We start from the raw sequence: 24,182 nt of genomic DNA on the forward strand, positions 1-24,182 counted from the left end.
TTTTCCTGTTACTCCATCATTGGTATTTAGAGACACATAGACCTCATTGGCTTAGGTACTGTTCCTTGCTTCTTTTTAACACCAATGTGTCCTAATTTTAAGGAGCTTGCTTTATCTTCAGAGAAGTAATTGCTCAAAATCAAGCATAAGTTCTTGTCTTAATAACCAGATCCATATATTCTGTCTCCATATCAGCCTAGTTTCCCTTATTCTCAGGAATGTCCTCTGCCTATATTATTAGCATATTCTAGTTTTTGGAGATCTTGACCTTTAACCAGCTGATTTATCCCTCAATCGTATTACCTTCTGTGTTTCTCAGTTGCATTCAAGATCAAAGTTGTTTCAGTTCGGTCATACAAATCCTCATGCATTCCAATCTGAAATCTTACCCGATTACTCTCTTTACACTGTAAAATGCAAAAATATCACACAAATTCAGAGGAATATCTAGACTATTTAACTTTGGCCATACACAGTCTGACATATTATGAGAATTTTACAACAATTTAATAAAATATTTCCATTGTTTTTCTGGAAGATATTCAAAAATCTTTACTTCTTGTTTATATTTTTTACGTGTCTATGATACTACACTTCTGGAAAAACTTTCTTCCTACCCCATCAGATATGTCACTATGAAAACAACAACCAAAGAAAATGCACCCTTCCCCATGTATTTTGATATTGGTAGTAGATTTATTCTGAGACTTATTAGGGTGTTCCTTCCTCTGTCTCACTAAAATTCAGTTATGCTTATGATCATAGAGAACCATACATCAATCAATGACTGATCTGCATGCACTGGATGGGATGAAAAAGATCCATTAATATCTCAATACAAGATATTCAGTCAGTTTTCGAAGTACTTTCCACTAACTTTTCACATTTCTTGTATCTATCTGACCTGATGTATGATGACAGATCAGAACTGTGATTCCTGATCATTTGGTCAGATACATTCCTAAATCTCTGGACGTGGTTGATGTACAGAATTTTGGAGAAGTTTAGGAGTATTGGTCAGTCATTCTTTAAATTTCAACAGGGACTGAAATAACAAGTTGTGACTCCTAAGCCCAAATCGGTGTATCTTCTGAATGAACCGGCCATGATCTGGATGTCATCTAGTATTCCACATGATATCTATATATTGTCATGAAGATTTCAGTGACAGAGAACAAAGATGAGGAAAATTGTATCCTGGGCTGCATCAAAAGATGCATGGCCAGCAGGTTGAGGGAGGGGATTCTGCCTCTCTGCTCTGGTGAGACCCCACCTGGAGTACTGCATTCAGCTCTGGAGCCCTCAGCACAGGAAAGGCACTGGACCTGTTGGAGAGGGACCAGAGGAGACCACCAAAATGATCCAAGCGATGGATCAACTCTCCTGTGAGGACAGCCTGAGAGAGTTGGGGTTGTTCAGCCTGAAGAATAGAAGGCTCTGGGAATACCTTATTGCAGCCTTCCAGTACTTAAAGGGGGCTTATAAGAAAGATGGGGACAGACAATTTAGCAGGGCCTGTAGCAATAGGACAAGGGGTAATGGTTTTAAACTGGAAGACAGCAGATTTTGACTAGATAGAAGTCAGAATTTTTTCAGAATGAGAGTGGTAGAACACTGAAGCAGGTTGCCCAGAGAGGTGGTAGATGAGCCATCCCTGTAGATATTCCAGGTCAGTTTGGACAGGATTTGCGCAACCTAATCAAGTTGAAGATGTCCCTGCTGATTGCAAGGATGTTGGACTAGATGACCCTTAAAAATCCCTTCCAAACCTACTATTATATGATTTTCTTCTATGAAAATATCTTCGTTAAGTAAATTCAGCTCATCTAAATGAATCACCTTTTTAGTGAAGGAGGTACGTGAACTGCAGTTTAAAGTCTGAAAAAACAGAAATATTCCCTTGAATTACTAAAAAGTACTTATAAATGGTATGAAATTTTCTCAAGGAACCATAAAACTATTACAAGTGTTAGATAAAACTGTAGATTTCCCTGGCTGCATTAAAACCATGTTGAAATATGCCACCTGAATACTTTACTTGTCTGCATGCCTTTTCTTAGTAAAAAGAAGAGCACATAATTGGTGTGGGTTTGCATTACATCCATTTACAGGTTGCATTTTCTATTAAAGATACTGTAAGAAATGGTACTCAGCAAAGCTCTCATGGAACAACTAACTATAATTTTAGTGATTCTTTTCTGTGACCTTTCTCAGGTAAGATTCTCTTTGGTTCAGAATATGATCTTTCTTTTGAAATTCATATGAAAAGGGACTTACAGGTCTTTGTATGAAAAGCCGCAATTTTCTAAAAAGATAAATATTGGGTTTTAATTCTGACAGTTTTAATGGGTCAATAAGTAAACCAGAGCTGCATATACTCAGCAAAAACAAGTTCTCTGGAACATGAGCTTCACAGTATCTGGTCTTGTAGCTTACTAAGAGATATTTATGGCTTTGTACTCACTCTTTTTTAATGTATTCATCAATTAAGTGCTCATGTTTCTTCATTCTAGGACATTGTTAAGTATATTTCAATAGAAATGTGAGAATATCTGTGTCTTTCAGGTTCGTTTCAAGCATTCTGAGTGTGGTGACATGAGAGATGCTGTTGTCCATGACAGGTTGGGATTCTCATGATCAAGTGCTCTGTTTTGACTTCACCCAGTGTCTAAAAGATTTGTATGGTAAAGAGGAAGTATTGGATTTATAAAAGCATTAAACAGGTAAGGATACTGAAATCAGTTTGTTTACTGACAGTTTCCAGGCTTATTTCAATTGCAGGTGTTTATAGAAACCTGTATCACTGATCCTTTCTAACAATGTTTCCTCTCAATTATCATCTCAAAGTAGAAGGTGTGGCTTGAAACAAAAATTTGCTACTGTATAAGCGCAATATGACAAAGATCAGGTTAAAATAAAATTTTAGTCAGGTGTCTTGAAACAGAGGGAAACACAAAGAACATTGCACTGAATTGTGTTGAAACAGATGCTTGTTTCTGCTTATTAGTCTAGCATTTGCACAGTCCTACCTAACTGCCAAAAAAAAATGGTAGTCCACAAGCACAAATGAAAATCACTATTGCAATTTCAGTTCTAAGAAGCTCTTTATTTTATGCAGTAAGTTGTTTTCTTTACAGAAAAAATTTTTTTGGCAAAAGGAGACTGACATTTCCTACACATCGTGTTAATAAGAAAGAATCTGTGCTACACCCAGTAGTATTGCACCAGTGTGAAAGCAAAGGAAAAAATGTAAATAATTAGACTAGCAGAGAAGTTTAGTGGTCACTGTGTAAGTTATTATATTAAAAGACTGTTACCTGTACAAAGTTTGTGTCAGAGTGGATGTTTATTTCAAGGTTATTTTAGCATAATATTTTGTTTTATTACTACATCCTGAGAATTCCCTTTCATCTTCAACTAAGACCCCTGTTTTGGTTTCTAAGCATTCTATCTCATTCCTTAGAGAATCTGTAGAATGATATCTGTAGAAATATCTGTAGAAACCAATCAGTCTAACCTAAAACAATGTGGTATGGACACTTATATATATTACCAAAAATAGGTCTATCTTTTCTGATTTTGGTGCATTTTTCACAAGAGAGGGAGGAGAGGGTGAACAGTTTTGCTTTGTTTCCTTTTTCTCTGTGTTGCTGTAGCTTTTTTCTTTTCAACAAAAATCTTAAGCAGCAAAATGTGTCACTCTGGAAAAGAACTAAACTGCTGAATTGAGACTCAATTTGCTGGTATGTAAGCCTCATGCTTATGACTGACTAAGGGTGGTTATATTAATGCTTTCTTTTTTGGCCTGATAAGAATAACAAGTGATATTTTACTTACCAAGACTATATTCAAAACTGTTTTGGAGTATGTCTAGGGCGGCAGTAGATACTGGTGCACAAATTCCAAGCTTATGCCAATGCAGGTTGAACCATACAAATACACAGTTTGGGTCAGGAAACAGCAAAGCAATGTTTAGATCACCTTGTGAGCTTGACTGTGCAACTTCCAGATGTGATCTTTTTGGTAAAAGTCAGCTTAGACGTAAGTGCAGAAAAGCTATGTCTACATTCGCTACCCCAGACTTCTGGTTTTGGGTGTACACTCAGATAGATGCAGGTCAGGTGTATCTCTATCTATATCATCGCCGCACTACAATTGGTGGTTTGGAAACGCTCTGCAAGTTTCCAAAAGATATTTGCAGCAGAATGATTTTTGTAACAGGTGGGTACGGTACATTTTATTGGCTATTTAATGCTGCAACTTAATTGTTCTCTGAATGCAAAACTTGTTATTTAAGAAATATTTTTTTTTTAAATATTTTTGCCAGCATAAAGGACTCTTCTTTTTAACCTTGAAAAATTCAGAAAGGAAAGTAAAAGAGTGGACCAACGAATGAAATAAGATGACTAACAGTTTCAAAAACACAATGTTGCAGCTCAACTTTGAGATAAGGAATGTGGAATTTTAATGCTGATGTATAGTGATAAAAAAGAAATGTGTTTAAAATAGCATCTTATATTGGATTGTGTTTCCAGCTTCACACTACTTTCTTATAGAAACCTAATGCTTGATAAAATATTATTCTGATGGGCCTATATTTCTCATGGTAGCTTTATTCTGATGATAATCATGTAGAGTTGGAGTCACTGTTGAATTAAAGTTGGTTTTGCTTTGTTAATTTTTGTCTCCTTCAGACCCAGATTTTTATCCATTTTTAAAATAAATTGTTTATACTATTTAATTGAAGAGTCAGGTATTAAAAGTAGGTCAACAGTGATAACACTGTGAATTACACTTCTAAACTTTGAGAGTGTCTGGTATGTGGAATACTAAAGGCAAAAAAACCCAAATTCTCATTTTTCCTTCCAGAAAGTATTGCTTTTTCTTTCTGCTGTCCCTCACTTGTAGAAGTCTTTTGTAGCGTGTACTGTAAAAACTAAGTATATTTAAAATATCAGTATACTTGTCATCTCAGTAAGGGTCAAAATTTTTCACCATTTGTATCAAAAGATAAGGCATGTTCCCTAATGCATAGCTTTCCATGTTGACTGAATAAATGGACAGAAAATTGGGAGATTTACAAACAGCTTGTGGGAGGATTCCTTTCTCAAAAGTCTGAAATTGCATTACTAGCCATTGAATAATGTTTTGCTAATTGAAGGCTGTCATGACTGCCAAAACACTTTTTTCTATGATCTACAAAACCTTGCCCTCCAAACTTCATTCTGGGGTGACTTTTTTTTTTTTTTTTTTTTTTTTTTTTCTATGAACTTGGAAGAAACTGCAAGAAGCAATGGGAAAATGCTACCTGCCAAATGGACATCTTCCTATTTGCCCCTTAACTTTTGCATAGTGGCACTATGCACTTGGTATCCTTTGAAGACCTGGTGCTTCCTTAGGGGCTGGAGGGAGAACAGGGGCAATTCTAGCCACCTAATGCACAACTCAGATATTTTTGTAAAAGACTGTTTTCAGTGCGTGGAAGCTTAAATTAACTCCCCAAACAGTAAAAATAAGGCACAGCTTTTTACAGGTTTACTGTTTTGTAGGTACTCTTTGCAGGGAAAAGCTGTTTTTTATAGTTTTACATTGGTTTAATAGCAGTAATTGCTAGCGTACATGAGGTAAAGTCTTTGTCAGGAAGTTTTAATGCAGTTTTTAGGTTCTTATGGTATGGTTATAAAATGATTCCACAAAGACTAGCTCCGACTATCTTATTCTGTTTTTAACAAACAGTGTATGCCTTTTCAAGTTTATGCATTACGGAAATTTAAATATAATACTAATATGCATGGAAAACTCAGAATATTTCCACGAGTATTAAAGAAAAATGAAAAACCTTCCAAAAAGCAATGAGTTCACACCATGAAAGCTTTGCATTTACCATTCACAACAAAGCTAAATGTGATATGCAAACTAGCTAACTACACTGTGCTTTCTGGAAAGGCCTGAAGACAAATATACATTTTAGATCTGAAGGCTTTACGTGACTGATGATAATACCGTGTCCTTCCTTCAGGGTTATTATGGATGTGCAATAGACTGATAACTCCAAGTCAATCTGACGCTACTTACAGTAGTATATTTACAATATGGAGTTAGAAGTGAGCATGCCTGGGAGTTCAGAGATGAGTTGATCAAGTGTTTGACTGCTTATGTGATTTTCTGAGCATATTTTGAAATTAGCAGACTTGGTGCTATTACTGCAACTTTGTTTCTTTTTGATTTATTCCTCCCCCCACTTCTTCCATCTTTTGAAAATAAAGTATTTTTAATTATTTTGTTAAGTAACTTGTGATTTCTTCATTTTATTTAGAGACTGATGTGTTCTTGGAATACAAGGTTCCTAAACCGTGTAAATACTTGAAAATGTAAGGTTCATTTTTGTCTAAGGTATTCTGTGATCTGCAGTGGTACAAAAAGGTACTTAAAGGATTGAGCCTTAAGAATCAGAAGGCAAATAAAAAAAACCTAAAATCCATTGGATTTTTTTCTTTTTAATTCACATTACATTATTAGTCTCATGAAGTAGAGGCACTGTAAGCCACATATTTAGATTTTTGAGTCTTTAGTTATGTAATGTTGAACACCTTCCGAAAGAAAATGTATTTCTATAAATATTTTTCCCTTTCCATTTGAGGTGAGATGATTAATTTTACTAGATTTTGTTTTAGAGTGCGATAGGGGAAATCTGGTTAAATATTTAAATCTGGACAAGAGTCTTCAATAGAACTCTGAAAAAAAGAAAGTGTTGTTTTCCCTGTGTAAAAACTTCGGGACTTTGCTGATCCTATTAGGTTGTATACTGTCTCACTGGAAAATGTGGGATGATTTCTTCCTCTTCTCTTTGTTGTCTTCTCCTCCTCTTCCACATTTCAGTCCTTTAATGGGATTTTCTGCTTCTAATATCTTATGATGTGAGCAAATGGATTGTGGAAGGTGCCCTCTGTGGCATCCTTGCCAACTGGGAATAGGTGAGTATGCTGACATGGAAGGATGTGAAAAGGGCCAGGAGCAGGGGGAGTAACAGAAAGAGAAAGCTACCTTAATACCTTCCATTAAGTCATTAAATGAAAATGGGAAAGTGGAAAGGTAAGGAAGGACTCCACAGTCTGAAGAAAGAAAGTGTTGACCAAGTAAGAAGATTGTCCCCATCTCACCACTGTTGAATGTGGACACGAAAGTAGTCATCTCTGAACAGGGCCCATGGAGATTGCCTCCTCGCACCAGTTGCCTCTGACTGTTGTGCAGTGTGGGCACTGAGGGTGTAAAGCAGGTAGATTAAGTGGTGCTGCTCTAGCCCAGCCTTCCTGAGAGCTAGAAAGACAGCTCAGACGTGCTCTTATCTGCTCTGCTGGGGGACCCACCCAACTGATAGGCAGACAAACATACATTTCATACAGCTTCAGCAGCAGCATCTATATAGTATGAAAAGTGTTGGATAAAGTGGTGCTTGCTTTAACCAGATAGTGCATAATGGAACTGGACACTCCTCGGCTTTGCACTATAGACTGTCAATCCAACTGAGCCTTTGCTGCCCTTAGATTACTTAAATACAGCTTTGCACAATGGGCCACATCAGCCCAGAATGAGTCAATATCCAGCACTTGTGCCTCTTAAAACTCACCCCCATACACATTTGTTGAAATGTGATCTCATAATCCTGTTCCTCAAATTTATGTTTCAATTAAAAATGAAATAACTTCTTCTGAACTTTATCTCTCTTACTTGGCTTTTTTCTCTCCGGTTTTATTCTTCTATTCTTCATTTTATCACCTTACCAATCATTACATTTCAATTCTTTAGCAAGTTCAGCAGGCCAACAAACAAAGCCAAAAGTACCTAACACGAACCTGCTCACTAACAAAAATAAATGAGGTCCTAGGGAAAGTTACCAAAATTGTTTCATTACAGAGAATCTTACAAAAGGATGAGACAAAGCCATGACAGATATGAAGAAAGGCTTAGGGAGATCCTGAGTGTGTCAACACAAGTATCTTCTTGCTGATAAGAGGAACTAAAGTCTGGTAACACTGTGACTTATTTAGTAAAGTCTTCCCTATCACAAAATAAGGTGAAGCTGAAAAGAAGAAAATATCTAATCTCGATCAGGTTAACAATCAATGCCCTCAGCCTAAGCATCCTTTTAATATTTTTCAAGTATTCTTGAAATCTGTAGACACTTCTGAATGTTTATTAGTTCACAGAAATAGATAAATGGAAAAGAAAAGAAAAAAAAATTAAAAAGCAGATCCCTGTGTAAAGAGAAATGCCAAACTATTTGAGCAATTCTTTCTAGTTCCCAACCACTCACTACTATGTGTAGGTACATATAAATTTATATAAAGGTCTCTTCTTATTTCTTCTTTTTCTCAGAGTATCCTACTTGGGTTAGATTTCTACCCTACCATAAGCACCTTTAAAAAAAGCCTGCTCTTTTTCAAGGACATTTCTATACATAACAAATGTTCAGTTGTAATCTGATTGTCTGGGGATTTTGTCAAAATCAAACGTCGCTTTGAACTTCCTGTCTTTCCCGTTCCATGATTTTACAGTTTGGGTTTAATGAGGAGAATTTGCCTTTCTCCTCTTATTGTCTGATCTGTTGTGACATCGCAAAGAAACACATACATGCACACATCTGTGATTGCAAGAGCTTCATCTTGTGATGAGATGGGAATGAACAGGAAACTGTCTTAGTGTGATAGTAGATACGCAGAGTAGCTATAGAGACAGTTCTCGACAGATTGGAAAAGTAAACACATTTAACAGTCAGTGTACATTGAGACATAAAGCTCCTAAACTAGATTTGTACAATATCTCATGGTCTGTCAAATACATAGTATGTATTTTAAGAAGTCTCTAAATAAGCATGGGAAATGACACATTGCAGCAGCTTCAAATGATCTCTCTAAATCAGTCAAATAATATCCATCCTTTCTTCCTCCAAAAAGGCAGAAGATAGAGGGGAAAACTTCTAATATATGGCCGTACAATAAAATGTCCTTTAAAGTGTCCTATGCAACCTCTGTGTATGATGAGTGAAATTCCCTGAATCTTGTAACAAATCCTGTACTCAGGAAGTTTTGAAATGAGTGAAAATAACTTTCTGCAAAAAGCAAAAACAATACTAATAATGCAATTATTAATATTGTGATGCAAATTCTTCAGCTGAAACCTATGAATTCAGGGAAATATGTATTTTGAACATTATTAAGCTTCCTTCTTAATTGTGAATGTTGAGATCAAGGCTATAAGACATTGTAAGACATTAATACATAAGATATTATGTGTTATTTACATTGAACAACAATATTTTATTCAACAATTTATATTTCAGTCATTTAAATAAGATTCCAGTGATGTTTTCAGAAACTTCCAGCTACAATCTGACACCATTGGTGACCTTGACAACTACCTTACTTCATAGGCAGCTGCAGCAAAATTGGAAGGGCTGCTCAGCAGCAGACTACAATAAGATAATGCTAGCCCTAATATCAAATAGCCGTTCATCATGAACAGTATTTTTAGTGTTAACAGAGTACAGTATTTTAAGTTCCTCCCTTTAATAAGATATGTTTATGGAATGAAAGATCAAAGAATTATTTTGAGAATGGTCTTCCCTATTGCTGTTGAACTAACTTTACATTGAGGCATAAGTGGAACAAGCTGTATATTTTATATGGTAAATTTATAACTTATATATTTACACGGTCACATTTAGACATTATTCTAGTATGCCAAAAACACATTCAAACGCATGCATGACAGCGTTAGAAAATCTGGCCACAGAATTTGTGAAGATACATTTAGTTAGGCTATGATGTGAACTTTGGACTTTCTCTGTGATCTTTTTTGTGTTGCAACTCTATCACAGTAATAATGTTTGTAGTTGGAAGACAAAGTGATGATTCATTGTAACTGCTTGTGTGAAATTAGAACATTAATCCTACTATTATTTTCCTGTTGTAATTTTCCTCTAGCAAAGCAGACGAGCATGTTGGATTTCTCTTTGTATTTTGGAATTTTCTTCTGTTCTCTGATTCTGTTAGTTCCACTGCTGCTTCATACAGTGGTGAGAAACACTTCTGGAGTTTCTCCAGAGGTGGTAGTTGCTCCAAAGCTAACGTACAGTGGTTTTGTGAGTTGATCTTGGTGGATGCCATATGCCCACCCAGGCATTCTCTCACTCCCCCTCCTCAACAGGCGAGAGGGAGAAAATAAGACAAAAATCTCTCTCATAGGTTGAAATAAACACAGGGAGGTACATACTAATTACAGTCATGGGCAAAACAGATTCAGCTTGGGAAAGATTGATTTAATTTATTGCCAATTAAAGATAGAGTAGAAGAGTGAGAAACAAAGACAAAACTAAAAACACGAACCCCTCACACCCCCCATCTTCCCAGGCTCAGCCTCACTCCTTCATTCCCAACTCTTCTACCTCCTCCACCTCTGACCAGTGCAGCCAGATGGGGAATCGGGGTTGTGGTCAGTCCATAACACTTTCTCTCTCTCCTTCCTCTTCACCCTGTTCCCTTACTCCAGTGTGGGGGCCCCACCACAGGATACAGTCCTTTAAGAACGGGTTCAGTGTGGATCCTCTCCACAGGATACAGTCCTTTAGGAATGGACTGTTCCAGCAAGGGTCCCCCACAGGCAGCAGCTTGTGCCAGGAGCCTTGCTCCCATGTGGGCTTCCCACAGGGTCACAGCCTCCTTTGGGCACAACCATCTGCTCTGGCCTGGGGTCCTTCACAGGCTGCAGGTAGGTATCTGCTCCACCGTGGTCCTCCATGGGCTGCAAGGGCACAACATGCATCACCATGATCTCCAGGGGCTGCAGGGGAATCTCTTCTCTGGCACTTGGAGCACTTCCTAGCCCTCCTTCTTCAGTGACCTTGGTGTCTACAGGGCTGTTTCTCTCACATTTTCTCACTCCTGTCTCTTACAGCTGTTGTGCAAGTTTTTTTATCCTTTCTTAAATATGTTATCATAGAGGCACCACCAACAGCGTGGTTGATGGGCTCAGCTTTCACCAGCAGTTGGTTCACTTTGCAGTCTGCTAGAACTGGCAGTGTCCAGCATGGGCAGTCCTGGAGTCTTCTCACAGAGGTTACTCTTGCAGCACCCCTACTACCAAAGCCTTGCCACTTAAATGGAACACAATTTTACTGAGTTGTAATGTAAGACAGACCCTAATTGTCCTTAAATATCAAAAACTTTAGGAAGAAAGAAGAAAACAGTACAGGTGACAACTTTTTAATTAATTATGAACACTGGAGAGTAAGAAATTTGATTTCTGGAGCACAGGTAGGCTACAAGGAGCTGAATTCATATGCAGGTTACACTGATAAAACCATTCAAGTTTGGGTAAAAGTCATGATTAAAATTGTTGCCGGTTTAGCAATATTTTCAAAGTTGGAGGTGATCAATTGCACTCGTACATTAGCATGCATTTCATATGCCTACAAACAGCCATTTTGCATACACAAATCAGGTATTTATTCATGCACGTGACCTAGTAGAAAACTAGCTGGTTTTTTACTTACGCAAAAATGTTGTTTATGCATCCTTCAACTGGGAATTTGCACAAAAAATGGCCATGTGTTACTGTTAAAGCTAATTGTGTACACCTAACTAAGCTTATGACTGAAAAATCAGAAAAGATCTTTTCCCCACATTGCCTCAGATTACAATGTGTGAACATCAGTGTTATTGTTTTATAAGATTTTTCCTGAAAATTAACTTATCATATTTCTTATGAGTTCTAATCCTTTAAGTTTAGTTTAGACTAAACTTCCAAGCTCATAAGTTGCTTATAGAAAACAGAAGATTATATGTAAGCATTCTTCGGTCTATAAAGCTGTCAGAATGTGGCGTATTAGTAAGAGAACTGTTCAGACATATGCAGGACGGGAGTTATTTCCATAGCCCAATCTCTGGAAACACCATTCTGTGAAATCCTAAAACAAGTAGATGAAATATTTTTTTTTTACATCAGAACTAGGGAGATTCAGTAAATTTATGACCAGTATTCTTCTAAATCAGTAAAGCTGAGCAAAAAATCTGATCTGTTGCTATTTTATGTGTCATTTTTGTCACAATAACAAATGTGCTGTATATACCTATGTTTTGTTTATTAGGTAGGCCTTACCCAGTAAGTATTATCTCATTATACATTCTGTGTAAGGCTGGGTCAAGATTTTTACACTTGCATGACAAAGTCTAAGAGAGGAAGCCCGGTCTACCATGACTTCTGAAATATTATCAGAATGGTATTTTATTTTTGCAGCTTACTGGGAGTGTGTTGAACACAAAGACAGATGGACTCATTTCTCTCAATTAGGACTATTTAACAAAAAAAAAAGCTTTTTCATAAGGCCATAGAAAAGATGCAAAGACTAGCAATGAATTACGGCTTGTGCTGTGAACTCCAGGTAGCCTACTGATGCAGTCTTTTGGGTTATGGAATTTTAAAATTCCAGTCAATGGGATGCATTCTCTGATAGATTTGTGTCTCAGAATGACATTTGTAGTCATGTCATGTTTCATAATTAATCAGCAGCCAGGTACACACATTACTCTGACTTGTAAGAAACTAATCACAGTACTTATTTATATTAGGCTTCATCAATTGTTCAGCATCTTCAAAACCATGTAGGAAATGGCCATACTAATTCTTTCACCAATGTTTTTGTTTGATTGAATTTGCTATTCATTGATATGCAACTTTTGCATTTCTTAACTTACACAAAGATATAAACTGCCATAATGTCAGTACTTGAATTATTTCCCAGTAAATTCTTGATGGAAAAGGAAGTTATAATTCTAGCCTATAACATGGTATATCTTAATAGTCAGTGGGTATATTATACAGTCAGTCTTGTACCGATACTTTTTTTCCTTTTAACCTACATAAGGTACAACTGTAACAGAAATACTTCTTTTTGTGCCCTTCTTTAATGAAGATTTGATAAATGTAAAGGATTTCTCTGTGTTATAACAGATTTTTCATCTACAAAATGTCACATTACTTCCATTCATTTTGTATATATAGCAGGAAAAAAGCCAGATTTACTAAATTTGCTTTACATGTAGATTTTTTATACAGCTCTCCTGCTTTTAATAACACATGGAGTTTGCTAATTTAAAAGATTCACATAATCCAGGGGTAAATGAGATCTTAACAGGAAAATTAAAGGATGTTAATTCTTTGCAATTCATATAATTTTATGCAGAATGCTAGTTGACCTACATTTTGAGAGTAAAATAACTTGCCTCAAACTGTAGATAACACATTGAGAAGCTTTCAGGTATCTTAGCAATACAGTGTAATGAAGCCACTAATTCCTTAAATGAATATAAATTGTAGAAATATCCACTCTAAGAAGATCCACTCAGAGAAGAGAGAAATGCTGGAGTTAGGATTCCTAAGTCATAAATTTTCAAAAGAATGAAGAACACCCTGAGCTCGAAGTCCATTGTACTCATACAGATTTTTTTACTGGTTAGCTGTTTGACCCTAAGTCTATAAGAATACATTTTTTTGCATATTGAGGTATGTGCATTATCATCTGAAGGTTGTCATATGTTTTCACATCAAACCTGAAATGTTCCTGCTTCTATGTCACCTTTTAACCGACTCTCAAATATCATCATGTCTAAGTCTTGAGGGTTTTGTCTTGCAATTTTATTGGAATAACGCTTTAAAATGGTAACTTAAATGTTTGTTCTCTGCTTTTTCATGTTCATATGATTCACTAATACTGTTAATCTATTTGGATTTGTGTAATAACCAGCTGGATTTCCTATTTCTCTCTTTCATCATCAATGATCAATAATGAAAATTATTGAAGGTCCCTCCAGCTAGCACATAAATTGTAGAAAGAATCACAGAAGAGGGATCCTGGACTTGATCTTCTGTTAAAATACCAATGAGAGTGGCAGCAGGAATCATAGTAAGAAAGGGGTAGGATTGTTTTAATTTTTTTCATTGTAACAATACCAAAAAGAGATACCACTGATTACATGTCATTCTATTAGCCTGGCAAGATTTCTAGGACCCTCTCCATTAATTTTGTATTTAATTATATAGTAATACCTTTTCTGCGATCATGTATTATATAAATTATGAAGGTGATTTAAGCTAACCTATTATACTTTGCAACTGAAATGGACTAAGAACATCCACATGTCCAGTTTTTACATCTCAGCTGATAGGTGGTCACATCTTAAGTTGAACTAAACAAATTGTCTGCAATTATGCGAATGTAGCCCAGGAAGAGACAGATCCAGCTCATTTGTTCAACAAAGAATGACTTGTGAAGAACAGCTCAGAAAGGATAGATGTCATTCCCGTTTGGACAGTGGAACAACTGATAAAGGAATACATTGTTTTTAACCTCAAAAAATGTAAGGCCAGTGAAAGACACTTGTCTTAAGAGAAAAAGGCAGATGGATTAAGTAAGTTCCAGCTTGAAAGTTGCTTATGCTTTTTCTGAACATTAGCATGCTTTCCTCTAGGTTTCTTTATTTTTCTATGTTTACCTCAGGTTATGTCAAGCCGTATGCTTGAAATGTTTCAGTATAGTCCACTGGAAAAGCAGTGTTGTAAATTGCTCCTGCTGCATACATTTTCCTAGGAGTTGAAGCTGTACTGCAGTATTTAAGACAAGTAGTCCCACAGCCCTTGCACTATAACTGGAGTCAGAAGGGGGTGAGAAAGCTGAATCTTTGGATTCAGTCAAGGACAGCTATCAACACAGAGTCACAAACCTCTACAGATATCAACTCTGTTCTTTCTCAATCCCCACTACTTCAGAAGAAGTGTATTTTAACCATGCATTGTGTAGGATCACTCTGCCTCCTAGTTCCATTTTTTTTTCTTGTTTTAATAGCATGATATTTTCAAATGCTAATCAATGTTACATTACTGCTACTCATGTTTTACATAGCCAGTGTGAACTACATTTCTGCTGTGAAATAAACAGTGGAGAGCAGGAGTTTGGGGTTTTCTTCCTGCATGTGAAATCTTTCATCAGATTCAAGAACAGTTTAAGTAAAATATTCTGATCTGAGTGTGCCTGGGATTGATTTAGCCAGTCACACATACTTCAAGTGATGGGCAGGAATTTTTTTTTTTAATTTTTTTTTATTTTTTAATTTTAATTTTTCCTTACATCCAAATTTAGTCTCAAAACCTTCCTCATTTCTACTGCAGATCATTAATGCTAGAACGGCATCAAACACATGGACACTCATGCACAATTTCATCCTGCAGTGCCACAAGTGAAATGTGTAAAGAAATATGTGCATGACCCAGAATTTGTTTGCTTTAACTCCTTTTAATATCCATGACCCAGTCCTCTGTTTGGTCTCCGTTCTCTGCCACACATTACCTGTGTGTGGCACACAACTGAGGTGCTGGAGCGTGTCCAGAGAAGGGCAACGAAGCTGATGAAGGGTCTGGAGCACAAGTCTTATAAGGAGTGGCTGAGGGAACTGGGGTTGTTTAGTCTGGAGAAGAGGAGGCTGAGGGGAGACCTTATCGCTCTCTACAACTACCTGAAAGGGGGTTGTGGTGAGGTGGGGGTTGGTCTCTTCTCCCAAGTAACCAGAGATAGGATGAGAGGAAATGGACTCAAGTTGCACCAGGGGAGGTTTAGATTGGATATTAGGAAAAATTTCTTCACTGAGAGAATGGTCAGGCATTGGAACAGGCTGCCCAGGGAGGTGGTGGAGTCGCCATCTCTGGAAGTGTTCAAAAAACGTGTGGATGTGGCGCTTCAGGACATGGTTTAGGGAACATGGTGGCGGTGGATTAATGGTTGGACTTGATGATCTTGAAGGTCCTTTCCAACCTAGTGATTCTGTGATTCTGTGATCTTAGATTTATTACATTGTCTCACTGATCCTCATGCCCTGTCTGTCAAACACTGGTAACGGTGCTTCTTCCCTCAGACATCTGTCTCGTTCGTTTTGATGGCAGCCAATTCAGAAAGGGGACTGTTGGGCACAGCATCTGCACAGCACTGAGCACAACAGGACCTCACTGTCTGAAAAACTTGCATGTTTCTGGAATGCAATCAGTAGAGAGTGATATGTAATAAACCTTGCTTAAACCCTCCCAGAGGACTTGCATTTTCTATTCCATTTTAAGCAGAGGTAGTGAAGGCACTGGCATTTCGTAGGAGAGACAAACTTTCTGTCTGTAGGACGAGCGAAAAGAGGTGCATTTTTCTCAGTGTAACATGTACCTCACCTCTGGCTTGGAGGATTGACTTTTCTAGGTTGAAGGGCAGTTTATTTTCAAGGCTCATGCAGCCTTGGCCTCTCAGCCATGGTTGCAATCAAAGATGTCAATCAGCATTAGCAGTAATTGTTTTATGATAGAGAACTGGAATGAGGCCACCGATTCGTTTCCTATAGGCCACAAAGCAACCATCTAATTGTCACAATTTTCAGTCATTGCTGACCTCAGGCAATTCATGCTGTTATCTAGAGGTAAGAAGCTCCATATGTCATTACCTGGCAATAAAGCCATCTATGTCTCCAAATTCTCACTTCTGAAAAGATCTTTGTCCTGCCTATGCTTTCTTATGTGCTTACGGCAGCTGTTTAATACAACAGAGAAGTGCGATCAGTGAGGCCCAGGTTTAGGCACTCCAGCTGCCACTGTCCCCGTTGCACAGCTTTTTTCTGCTCTGTGGCCTGAGGAACAATAGTGGCTTTAAGCCACCGGAGTCTCACCCAGAGAGGGAGATAACATTTATGAAAGCGTTTCCACAAATAACTGCAGATTTTTTATTGCTATTTTGGGGACTGGAATTCCAGAAGCGTAGATAGCATTGGCAGGAGTCTTTCCATTAACTCGATAGTAGCTTGATAGTAACTCGATAGTGGCTTGATACTGTATTTGGGAGCATTTACTCTTTTGGGAGTAAGGGGAAGGCCACTGTTTTGTATGTTGTTGCTTTTTCTCACAGTAAAGTGTTTACTGAATTTTTACTTTTGCATTTAGTTTTCCATTTTACTTAGGTGTTTGAAAAACTCATAGAAAATACCACTCTGAGACACACTCTTGAATATAACCCATCATACTGCCGTCTTCTTTCCAGTCCCTCTACTGCATTTATATGATGCAGCTAGCAAGATTTCCTAAACATACTTTCACTGCTTTCAGAGGTAGACGTGTTGGTATCTCTGGTTACACATACTAGTATTTTATTGCAAAAAGAAATCCAATAAAGTGATAAAGAATAGCTTGAGGAGGAAGACACTTTTCTGTGGAAGTAAACATCACAGGATTTCAGCTTCAAATTATTTTGAATAAAAAAACCAGACCACAGTGAAAATTATATTTTCTTTTTTTGTGTAACAGAGAAAAAGAAATCCAACATAATAAAGCCACAAAAGATCTAAGGCTGATTTTGTATGTGTATATATATTCCATAATAATATTCATTATTTTAGGTCAATATTTTATCTCTTTTATGAGTAATAAAAGTAAAAGTTGAATAACATGTAGGAAACCTTGTGAGAAACTAGAATGTTATGACAGTTTTCTGTGTTTTATTAAATTAACATAAACATAATATCATACATAACACCATGTTGTTCTTCCATCTACTTTATTTTTGTTTTTCATAATATACCAAACAGATGACAGTGAAAAATAACTAACATCAAAATAATAACAAAACAACCCCCCTAAGAAAGCAGTTTTAAGTCAAAGCCTCTGGTTTGCAACACAAAAAATTACTGAAATATTCTTTGAAAGAATTAAGCTACATTTGTCTCAACAAATGTTTAAGTAGCTGGAAGCGAGTAGGCAGGGAGGTATTAAGGCACTGATTATGGATGCAAGGAGAACTCAACTGCAGAGAGTATCTTCCCTTGTTTGTTCTTCCTACAGCCACTCTCAGAGACAAAATAGTGGACTTGGATGTAACACTGGGCTGACTGAGTAGGATACTTTCAGGGTGTAGGAAACAGGATCTTTTGAAGACTTCTTACCACTAGTTTATAAAATTAAAGTACAGATTTACTTGATTTATTTTAATGCATTTTATTAGGTCAAAATATTCTACTTCTATATATTACTTTGCCTTTTCTCCACTCCACTCCACTCCTTTTGTTATTTATTGTCTTGAATTTCAGATTTTCTTTGCCTTTAGGCATGAGTTACTGTTTAAAAAAAGCAGAAGGATGAAAACAAGAAACCAGCCTTAGACCTTATTAGAATATAAATAGGCATAAGCTGCTTCTCTAATAGCTCTACCCACTGAAATTGAACTTTTGCAGCCAAGCAGATGTGCCACAATACAGCATTTAGAACATTAAAAGCACTTATGATTGGAAAACTAAGTTATATCTTTATTTTAAACATATTTACTGCCTTATCCCAGAATGGATTTTTTATATCTTTTGATGGAAAAATAGAAACTCTAACCAATTTCTCCTTAATCTTGTAAAGTGCTGAATGATTTCTGATTGACAGGGATAGATGAGGAGTCAGAAATCAGATTAAACAGTATTTTTAGTGACGCCAATTACACTTTTTCCAGTTCTTTTCTCCTCTTACTTCCTCTATACCTTGGTCTCTGCAAGATGCATGGAAATTGAAGGTTGGATGGTTTTTCTTGAACAAAAACTTTTAAGAAGTGTGAGCAGCTTTAAGTGTCACTGTATTTTGAGTGGCTGATGTATGAGAAAAGGAGAGAGTGCGAATTCAGATTTTCTATCCCTTTTAAGAGAAAAAAAAGTATTCCTACTGATAGGATCAAAAAGATGTTCAGAAGTCTCTGATACAGTAGCACAATACAACCACAGATGGGAACAAGAAATGTTCATTTTCCAACCTCAAGCCTTATCTTTTGAAAGTTCTTCTTGCTTGTGACTCGAACAGTGCTTTTGAGAACAAATCTCTGGAATGGAACTGAACTCTCTGGAGCTATTTAAAAGACATATATATGTCATGCTTAGCAACATGGTTTATTGGTGGACTTGGCAGTGTTAGGTTAACCGGTTGGACTTGATGATCTTAAAGGTCTCTTCCAACCTAAATGATTCTATGATTCTATGATTCTATGAATGCTAGCTCAGGAAACTCATACTGGTTTAGATTAAGGATCCACTAAAGAATACCTTTATTAATAATCATAAAATGAGAAAGACCAGGAGGAGTGGTAGGGATGTCTAAAGGGACTATCATTATTATGTCACCTGGATCTCAGAAATGCATGTGTAATCTTGGCAGTGACATGAGCAAAAATGGCAATGTGCTTTGTAATGCTGGCCTAAGTCATGCTAACGTAAGCTTTCCATCCTGTCTCTTGTCTGGCCTGTTAGCCTGATTGTTGTATCATTTATTATTAAAGGTGCTCTAGGGCTACAAGTGCCTAGGACTTCAAGCCTGAGAGTCTTAATTAATATCCCTGATTTCCACCCATGTAACCAAGACCTGTCACTCCCAGGTTGAAAAACTCCTTCCTCGACTTCAGAATTAATTTAGCTGACGTCAGTAGCAACACAGTATCTTGTACACAAAAAGATGTTTGAACCAGGAACCATGTTTTACACTAGGAAGGTCATCAGTTTTCTTGTTAGGACTGAAAAGAAATGTATTTGTTACTTCCCTTATCTTTATTTTACCTTCTACAAACGTAAAAATTACAGAAGCCGTGGGTGAAAAAAGAGACTCTTCTCACAGTGCAATGATGATTAGAATTCCACTCTGACAGCATGGACTGAGCTTCAGAAAAAGAGATACTTCTGCTAATCATTTAAGAAAATGGGCCTGATGCTTCACATTTTGCTATTTGTGCAGTCCTTTATGCCCAGATAAAAGCAGGTATAAAAAGCAATCAGTTCAGTCTTGTTCTCTTACATCTGCTTTGTACAGGCATAAATCATGCATGAGTTGCTTAGTAGTGAAGAATCAGGTCTGAAATATCTATGTTTTATGAACTTCAGTAGTTTCCTGTGAATCAAAGCTAGGCTGGGAGAAAAAAAAAACTATTAGTCCAAACACTGGGGAAAAAACAGTACTTCAGGGAACTCCAAGCAGGTAATTGTTGCAATCTGTTTTGTAACGTATCTCATGAGTTTTGTCAACAGTCCCCATAGAATCATAGAATCTTTGGTTTGGAAGGGACCTTTAAGGGTCATCTAGTCCAACCCCTCTGCAATGGGCAGGGACATCTTCAACTACACTGGGTTGCTCAGAGTCCTGTCCAACCTGACCTGGAATGTTTCCAGGGATGGGGCATCTACCATCCCTCTGGGCAACCTGTGCCAGGGTTTCACCACTCTCATTCTGAAAAATTTATGCCTTGTATCTAGTCGAATTCTGCCTTCTTTTAGTTTAAAACCTGTACCCCTTGTCTTATTGCAACAGGCCCTGCTAAAAAGTTTGTGCCTATCTTTCTTATAGGCCCCCTTTAATCACTGGTAGACTGCAATAAGGTGGCGCTGGAGTCTTCTTTTCTCCAGGCTAAACACCAAGTCTCTCAGCTTGTCCTCAGAGAAGAGGTGTTCCATCCCTCTGATCATTTTCGCGGTCCTCCTCTGGAACCACTCCAACAGGTCCATGTCTTTCCTGTGCTGAGGGCTCCAGAGCTGGACACAGTACTGCAGGTGAGGACTCATCAGAGCAGATTAGAGGGGCTGAATCATCTCCCTAGACCTCCTGGCTGCGCTTCTTTTGAAGCAGCCCAGGATACAGTTGGCCTTCTGGGCTATGGGCATGCTCATGTGCTGGCTCATGTCCAGCTTTTCATTTACCAGTACTCCCAAGTCCTCTCGGTAGGCCTACTCTCAAACTTCGCTTGCCCAAGTTCTCAATCCTCTGACATTAATCCTTTCTGTTCTGGGACAGCATTAGCTATCACCTTCCTTGGCGTGCCTACAGACAAAACAGATTAGGAGCACATGAATGTGCTGCTGAAAACCTTTTCCCTCAGCCCTTTCAAGAAGCACGAGACAAATATAGGTGACACAGTATGAGTTATTGCCACAAAAGTCACAGTTTTCCTGGGGATATGTATGACCACAGTCTGTTCTACTTCTCACATGTGCAAAAGTTAATTTTGAAGAGTTAATTTTGAACCAGGGGAGAGGAAAGGGGAGGGCAGAGTCTCAGCCTTTCTTTGGTTTCTCTTTCATGGAAGTTGCTGAGCTTCATAGCTCATAAAATTTTCACCACATTGTTTGAAGAATAAAACAACATGTATTTGTCTGCTCCCAGCCTTTAGGAAAGAGAGAAATTCCTCCTAGATATGATTTATATTCATTGTGTAAGCTTTCATGTGGTTGGTAAGTCAGTGAGAATAAAGATGGGGTGGAAAAATGGTTTGAAAAAGATGTTCTGTGTTGTAGCTCGCAGCTCACATCATGCGGCAGAAATCTGATTTATTTTCATACTTCACTAACAAGACTCTCTGGTGAGATGGTTGTTAATCTCCACAGACTGCTCTTCCCCTGGAAAAAAAAAAATTCCTAGAAGATATTTTTTAATGAGCTATAGAAACAGCGTATCCTTCTCTATGCCTCATATTAAAATGAAGGCAGCCAACTTCTTAAGACTGTTTTACTGCACATGTTAAAGAGAAACAAGCACTCAAAAATAAGGAGTGTTTATAGAAATATTCTTATAGGTTACTACCTTTTAATTACAAAATTTTCCTTTTAACTCCTGTTCTGCTCCCTCCTGCTAGGGAGAGGAGCAAGAACATAGAAGGTCTCAGAAGCAGTGGTGACTGAAGCAGTGGCACCTTCCCACAACGTCTTTGCCCGTTGCTCAGTCCTCATCACACACACATGTACAAATTGAGCTCTAGTCTTGCAGCAGCTGCAGATCTTTCATAGTTTCTCTAGTCACGTAATCTTGTTTGTTTGTTTGTTTGCTTTTCTGTGCGGGCCAGTTAAATTTCCTTCATGTGAAAATAAAGACACTCTTGAATTTTGAAAACCAGTCGCTTTCACAGATGAGGTCCAATATTTTGTAAATTTTGTCTTTGTTGATTACCTGCTCTACTATGCTCGGTCATCTTGCTTTAGGAAAAGTTAATTGATGTTATTGAAGAAAAACCATGTGACCCCATACATTCAATCATGCCCTTAATCTTCTCTTCCAAGCAATGCCTCATGCTGGTATAATTAAGCTAACTTTTTTGCATCATTTAGCATCTCTCACCCTTCAAACTTCTTCAACCAAAATCTGTTTTACTCTGGAGGCCAATTCTTTTTTAAGGCTAAACCTAGGTCTTCTCTCCTAGTTAAAAAGCATTTTCAAATGACAGAGATGATGTGGGTCTCCTAAAGATCACCTTTGCATCACAGCTGTGTATTTGGTGACATAAAATCATGTGGTTCTTGTGTCGGTACCACTCACTGTAATGACACATGACATAAGCTTACCTATGGCATGGTTAGTATCAGTGAGATGGCTTGGGAATGTGGTTTCCGGTGGTGTCTGTTTTTTCTAGCAGTTCCTCATGGTCACTATGGCTACCTCAGTACCATTCAGGGAGATTTTCAGGGTGGTGAGATGGTCCCAAGCTATGGTCGTCCTGGAATAGAGGAAGCAAAATTCTTCTGTGACCATTTTCACTGTCAGACAACTGCAATTCTAGTTTTATTCTTCCATTGTAATTGGAATTACAGAGAAGCTTGCTCTGGGAAAACTAATTCTGTGCAGGTGTAAAAACACTCAGTAATAACTGTTAGGAGATAATAATTCTAACTGAAAATGTGGTGCTGGGGAGAAGAGAGAAGATATATTGCTTGGATGATATGAAACAATCATAGTCTATCCAGTTTGGGGGCTTTAAAAATAAGACAAAAATAATTGCCTGCTTCAGAAATGTTTCTGCTTTGTGTTACTTTTTATACCTTTTCATGTAATATACTGGTATTGGTACTATCGTCATACCTTGGTCTGGGACTTTCTTATTCTGGGTGGTATATAAGCAAGGAATAAGAACTCTCTTTCCCATGGTGTATATAATGTATAAGATGAGACAACAGTTGGAAACAGGCATGCTAGGGGAATACAAGACAGTGAGGCAATGTTGATCACTACACTAGGCAGTGATGTCCGCAGTACTTAATTGGTACTAGTGTTTTGTGAAAGCAGCACAACAAATGTGAGTTTTAAGGAGGCTTTAAAAGTATTTATAGGCAGTTCTAAAGTTATGCGGTAAAGCATAGAAACAGATGTATATCTACTATATAGAGTTGAATCCATAAGTGGGGAGGTAATAATTATGTTGCATTAAAACAATTTTCTGTAGTGCTAGGGCAATGCAACAGGCAATCTTAACTGAAATATTCTCCAGCTAGCACTAACCATAGAGGGCCTTGGTATAATAATTTTTTAAGCTTTCAGAGTTTTATAGGACATCAAATGTTACAGAAGAGGTTCATCATAGATGACCCTTTCTGGGAGAAAGCCTTGTCAGCTGCAGAATACCTGAAAGGCTTTGCAAGATCTTTTGCCTGAAGACAGGCTGACACTATGCTCTTTATTCTAGAATTTCATGGAAGTGTTATGCCCATGAGTCGATTTGCTTATGTATAGCCACAAAATGGGAGAAATGTGGTTCCATTTTCAGCCAAAGGGGCAGACCTCTAGTTTCAGAATAATGGTTTTAGTGACAGTAATTGATTAAAAAAACTCTCAAACATATAAAAGAAAAAATACAGCAGAAAGAATTTGGGATGCTTTTTTAGGGTAAGAAAGAAAGAAAGAAAATCTTCTCAGGTCAAAGTAGCAAAAATACCACCATCGCTCTGTGTCGTATCCTCAAAGAAGAATCAAGGGGAAGTCTAGAATGGTAATTTCATGCAGATGAAAAAAACAGATAGGCAAGACTGACAGACTGGGAACAATGGATGAGGAGAAGACTGAGGTACTACTTTGCCTCCATTGTCACTGGCAATCCTTCTTCTCACAGATCTTGAGTGGATGGGCTGCAAGACTGGGGGGAGCAGAGTCCCTCCCACTGTAAGAGAAGATCAGGTTCAAGATCACCTGAGGAACCTGAACATGCACAAGTCTATGGGACCTGATGAGATGCATCCCAGAGTCCTGAGGGAATTGGCTGGTGCAGTGGCCAAGCCACTCTCCATGATCTTTGAAAAGTCATGGCAGTCAGATGAAGTTCCTGGAGACTGGAA

General features: G+C 37.7%; 1 protein-coding gene across 1 annotated transcript in view; it reads left to right on the forward strand.

Moving 5' to 3' along the window:
* Positions 1 to 2,633: 2,633 nt before the first annotated feature.
* The window catches only part of LINGO2 (leucine rich repeat and Ig domain containing 2), a gene marked incomplete at its 3' end in the record, with an annotated part of 172,809 nt that continues 151,260 nt past the window's right edge, over positions 2,634 to 24,182 (forward strand). The window contains exon 1 of the mRNA XM_082013500.1: positions 2,634 to 2,723. Within this exon, the coding sequence (XP_081869626.1) occupies positions 2,682 to 2,723 (42 nt within the window). The 5' untranslated portion in view covers positions 2,634 to 2,681. The remainder of the gene's footprint in view (positions 2,724 to 24,182) is intronic.

Source organism: Phaethon aethereus (genome assembly GCF_964289735.1).
Source record: "Phaethon aethereus genome assembly, chromosome: Z".
Classification (NCBI taxonomy): domain Eukaryota; kingdom Metazoa; phylum Chordata; class Aves; order Phaethontiformes; family Phaethontidae; genus Phaethon; species Phaethon aethereus.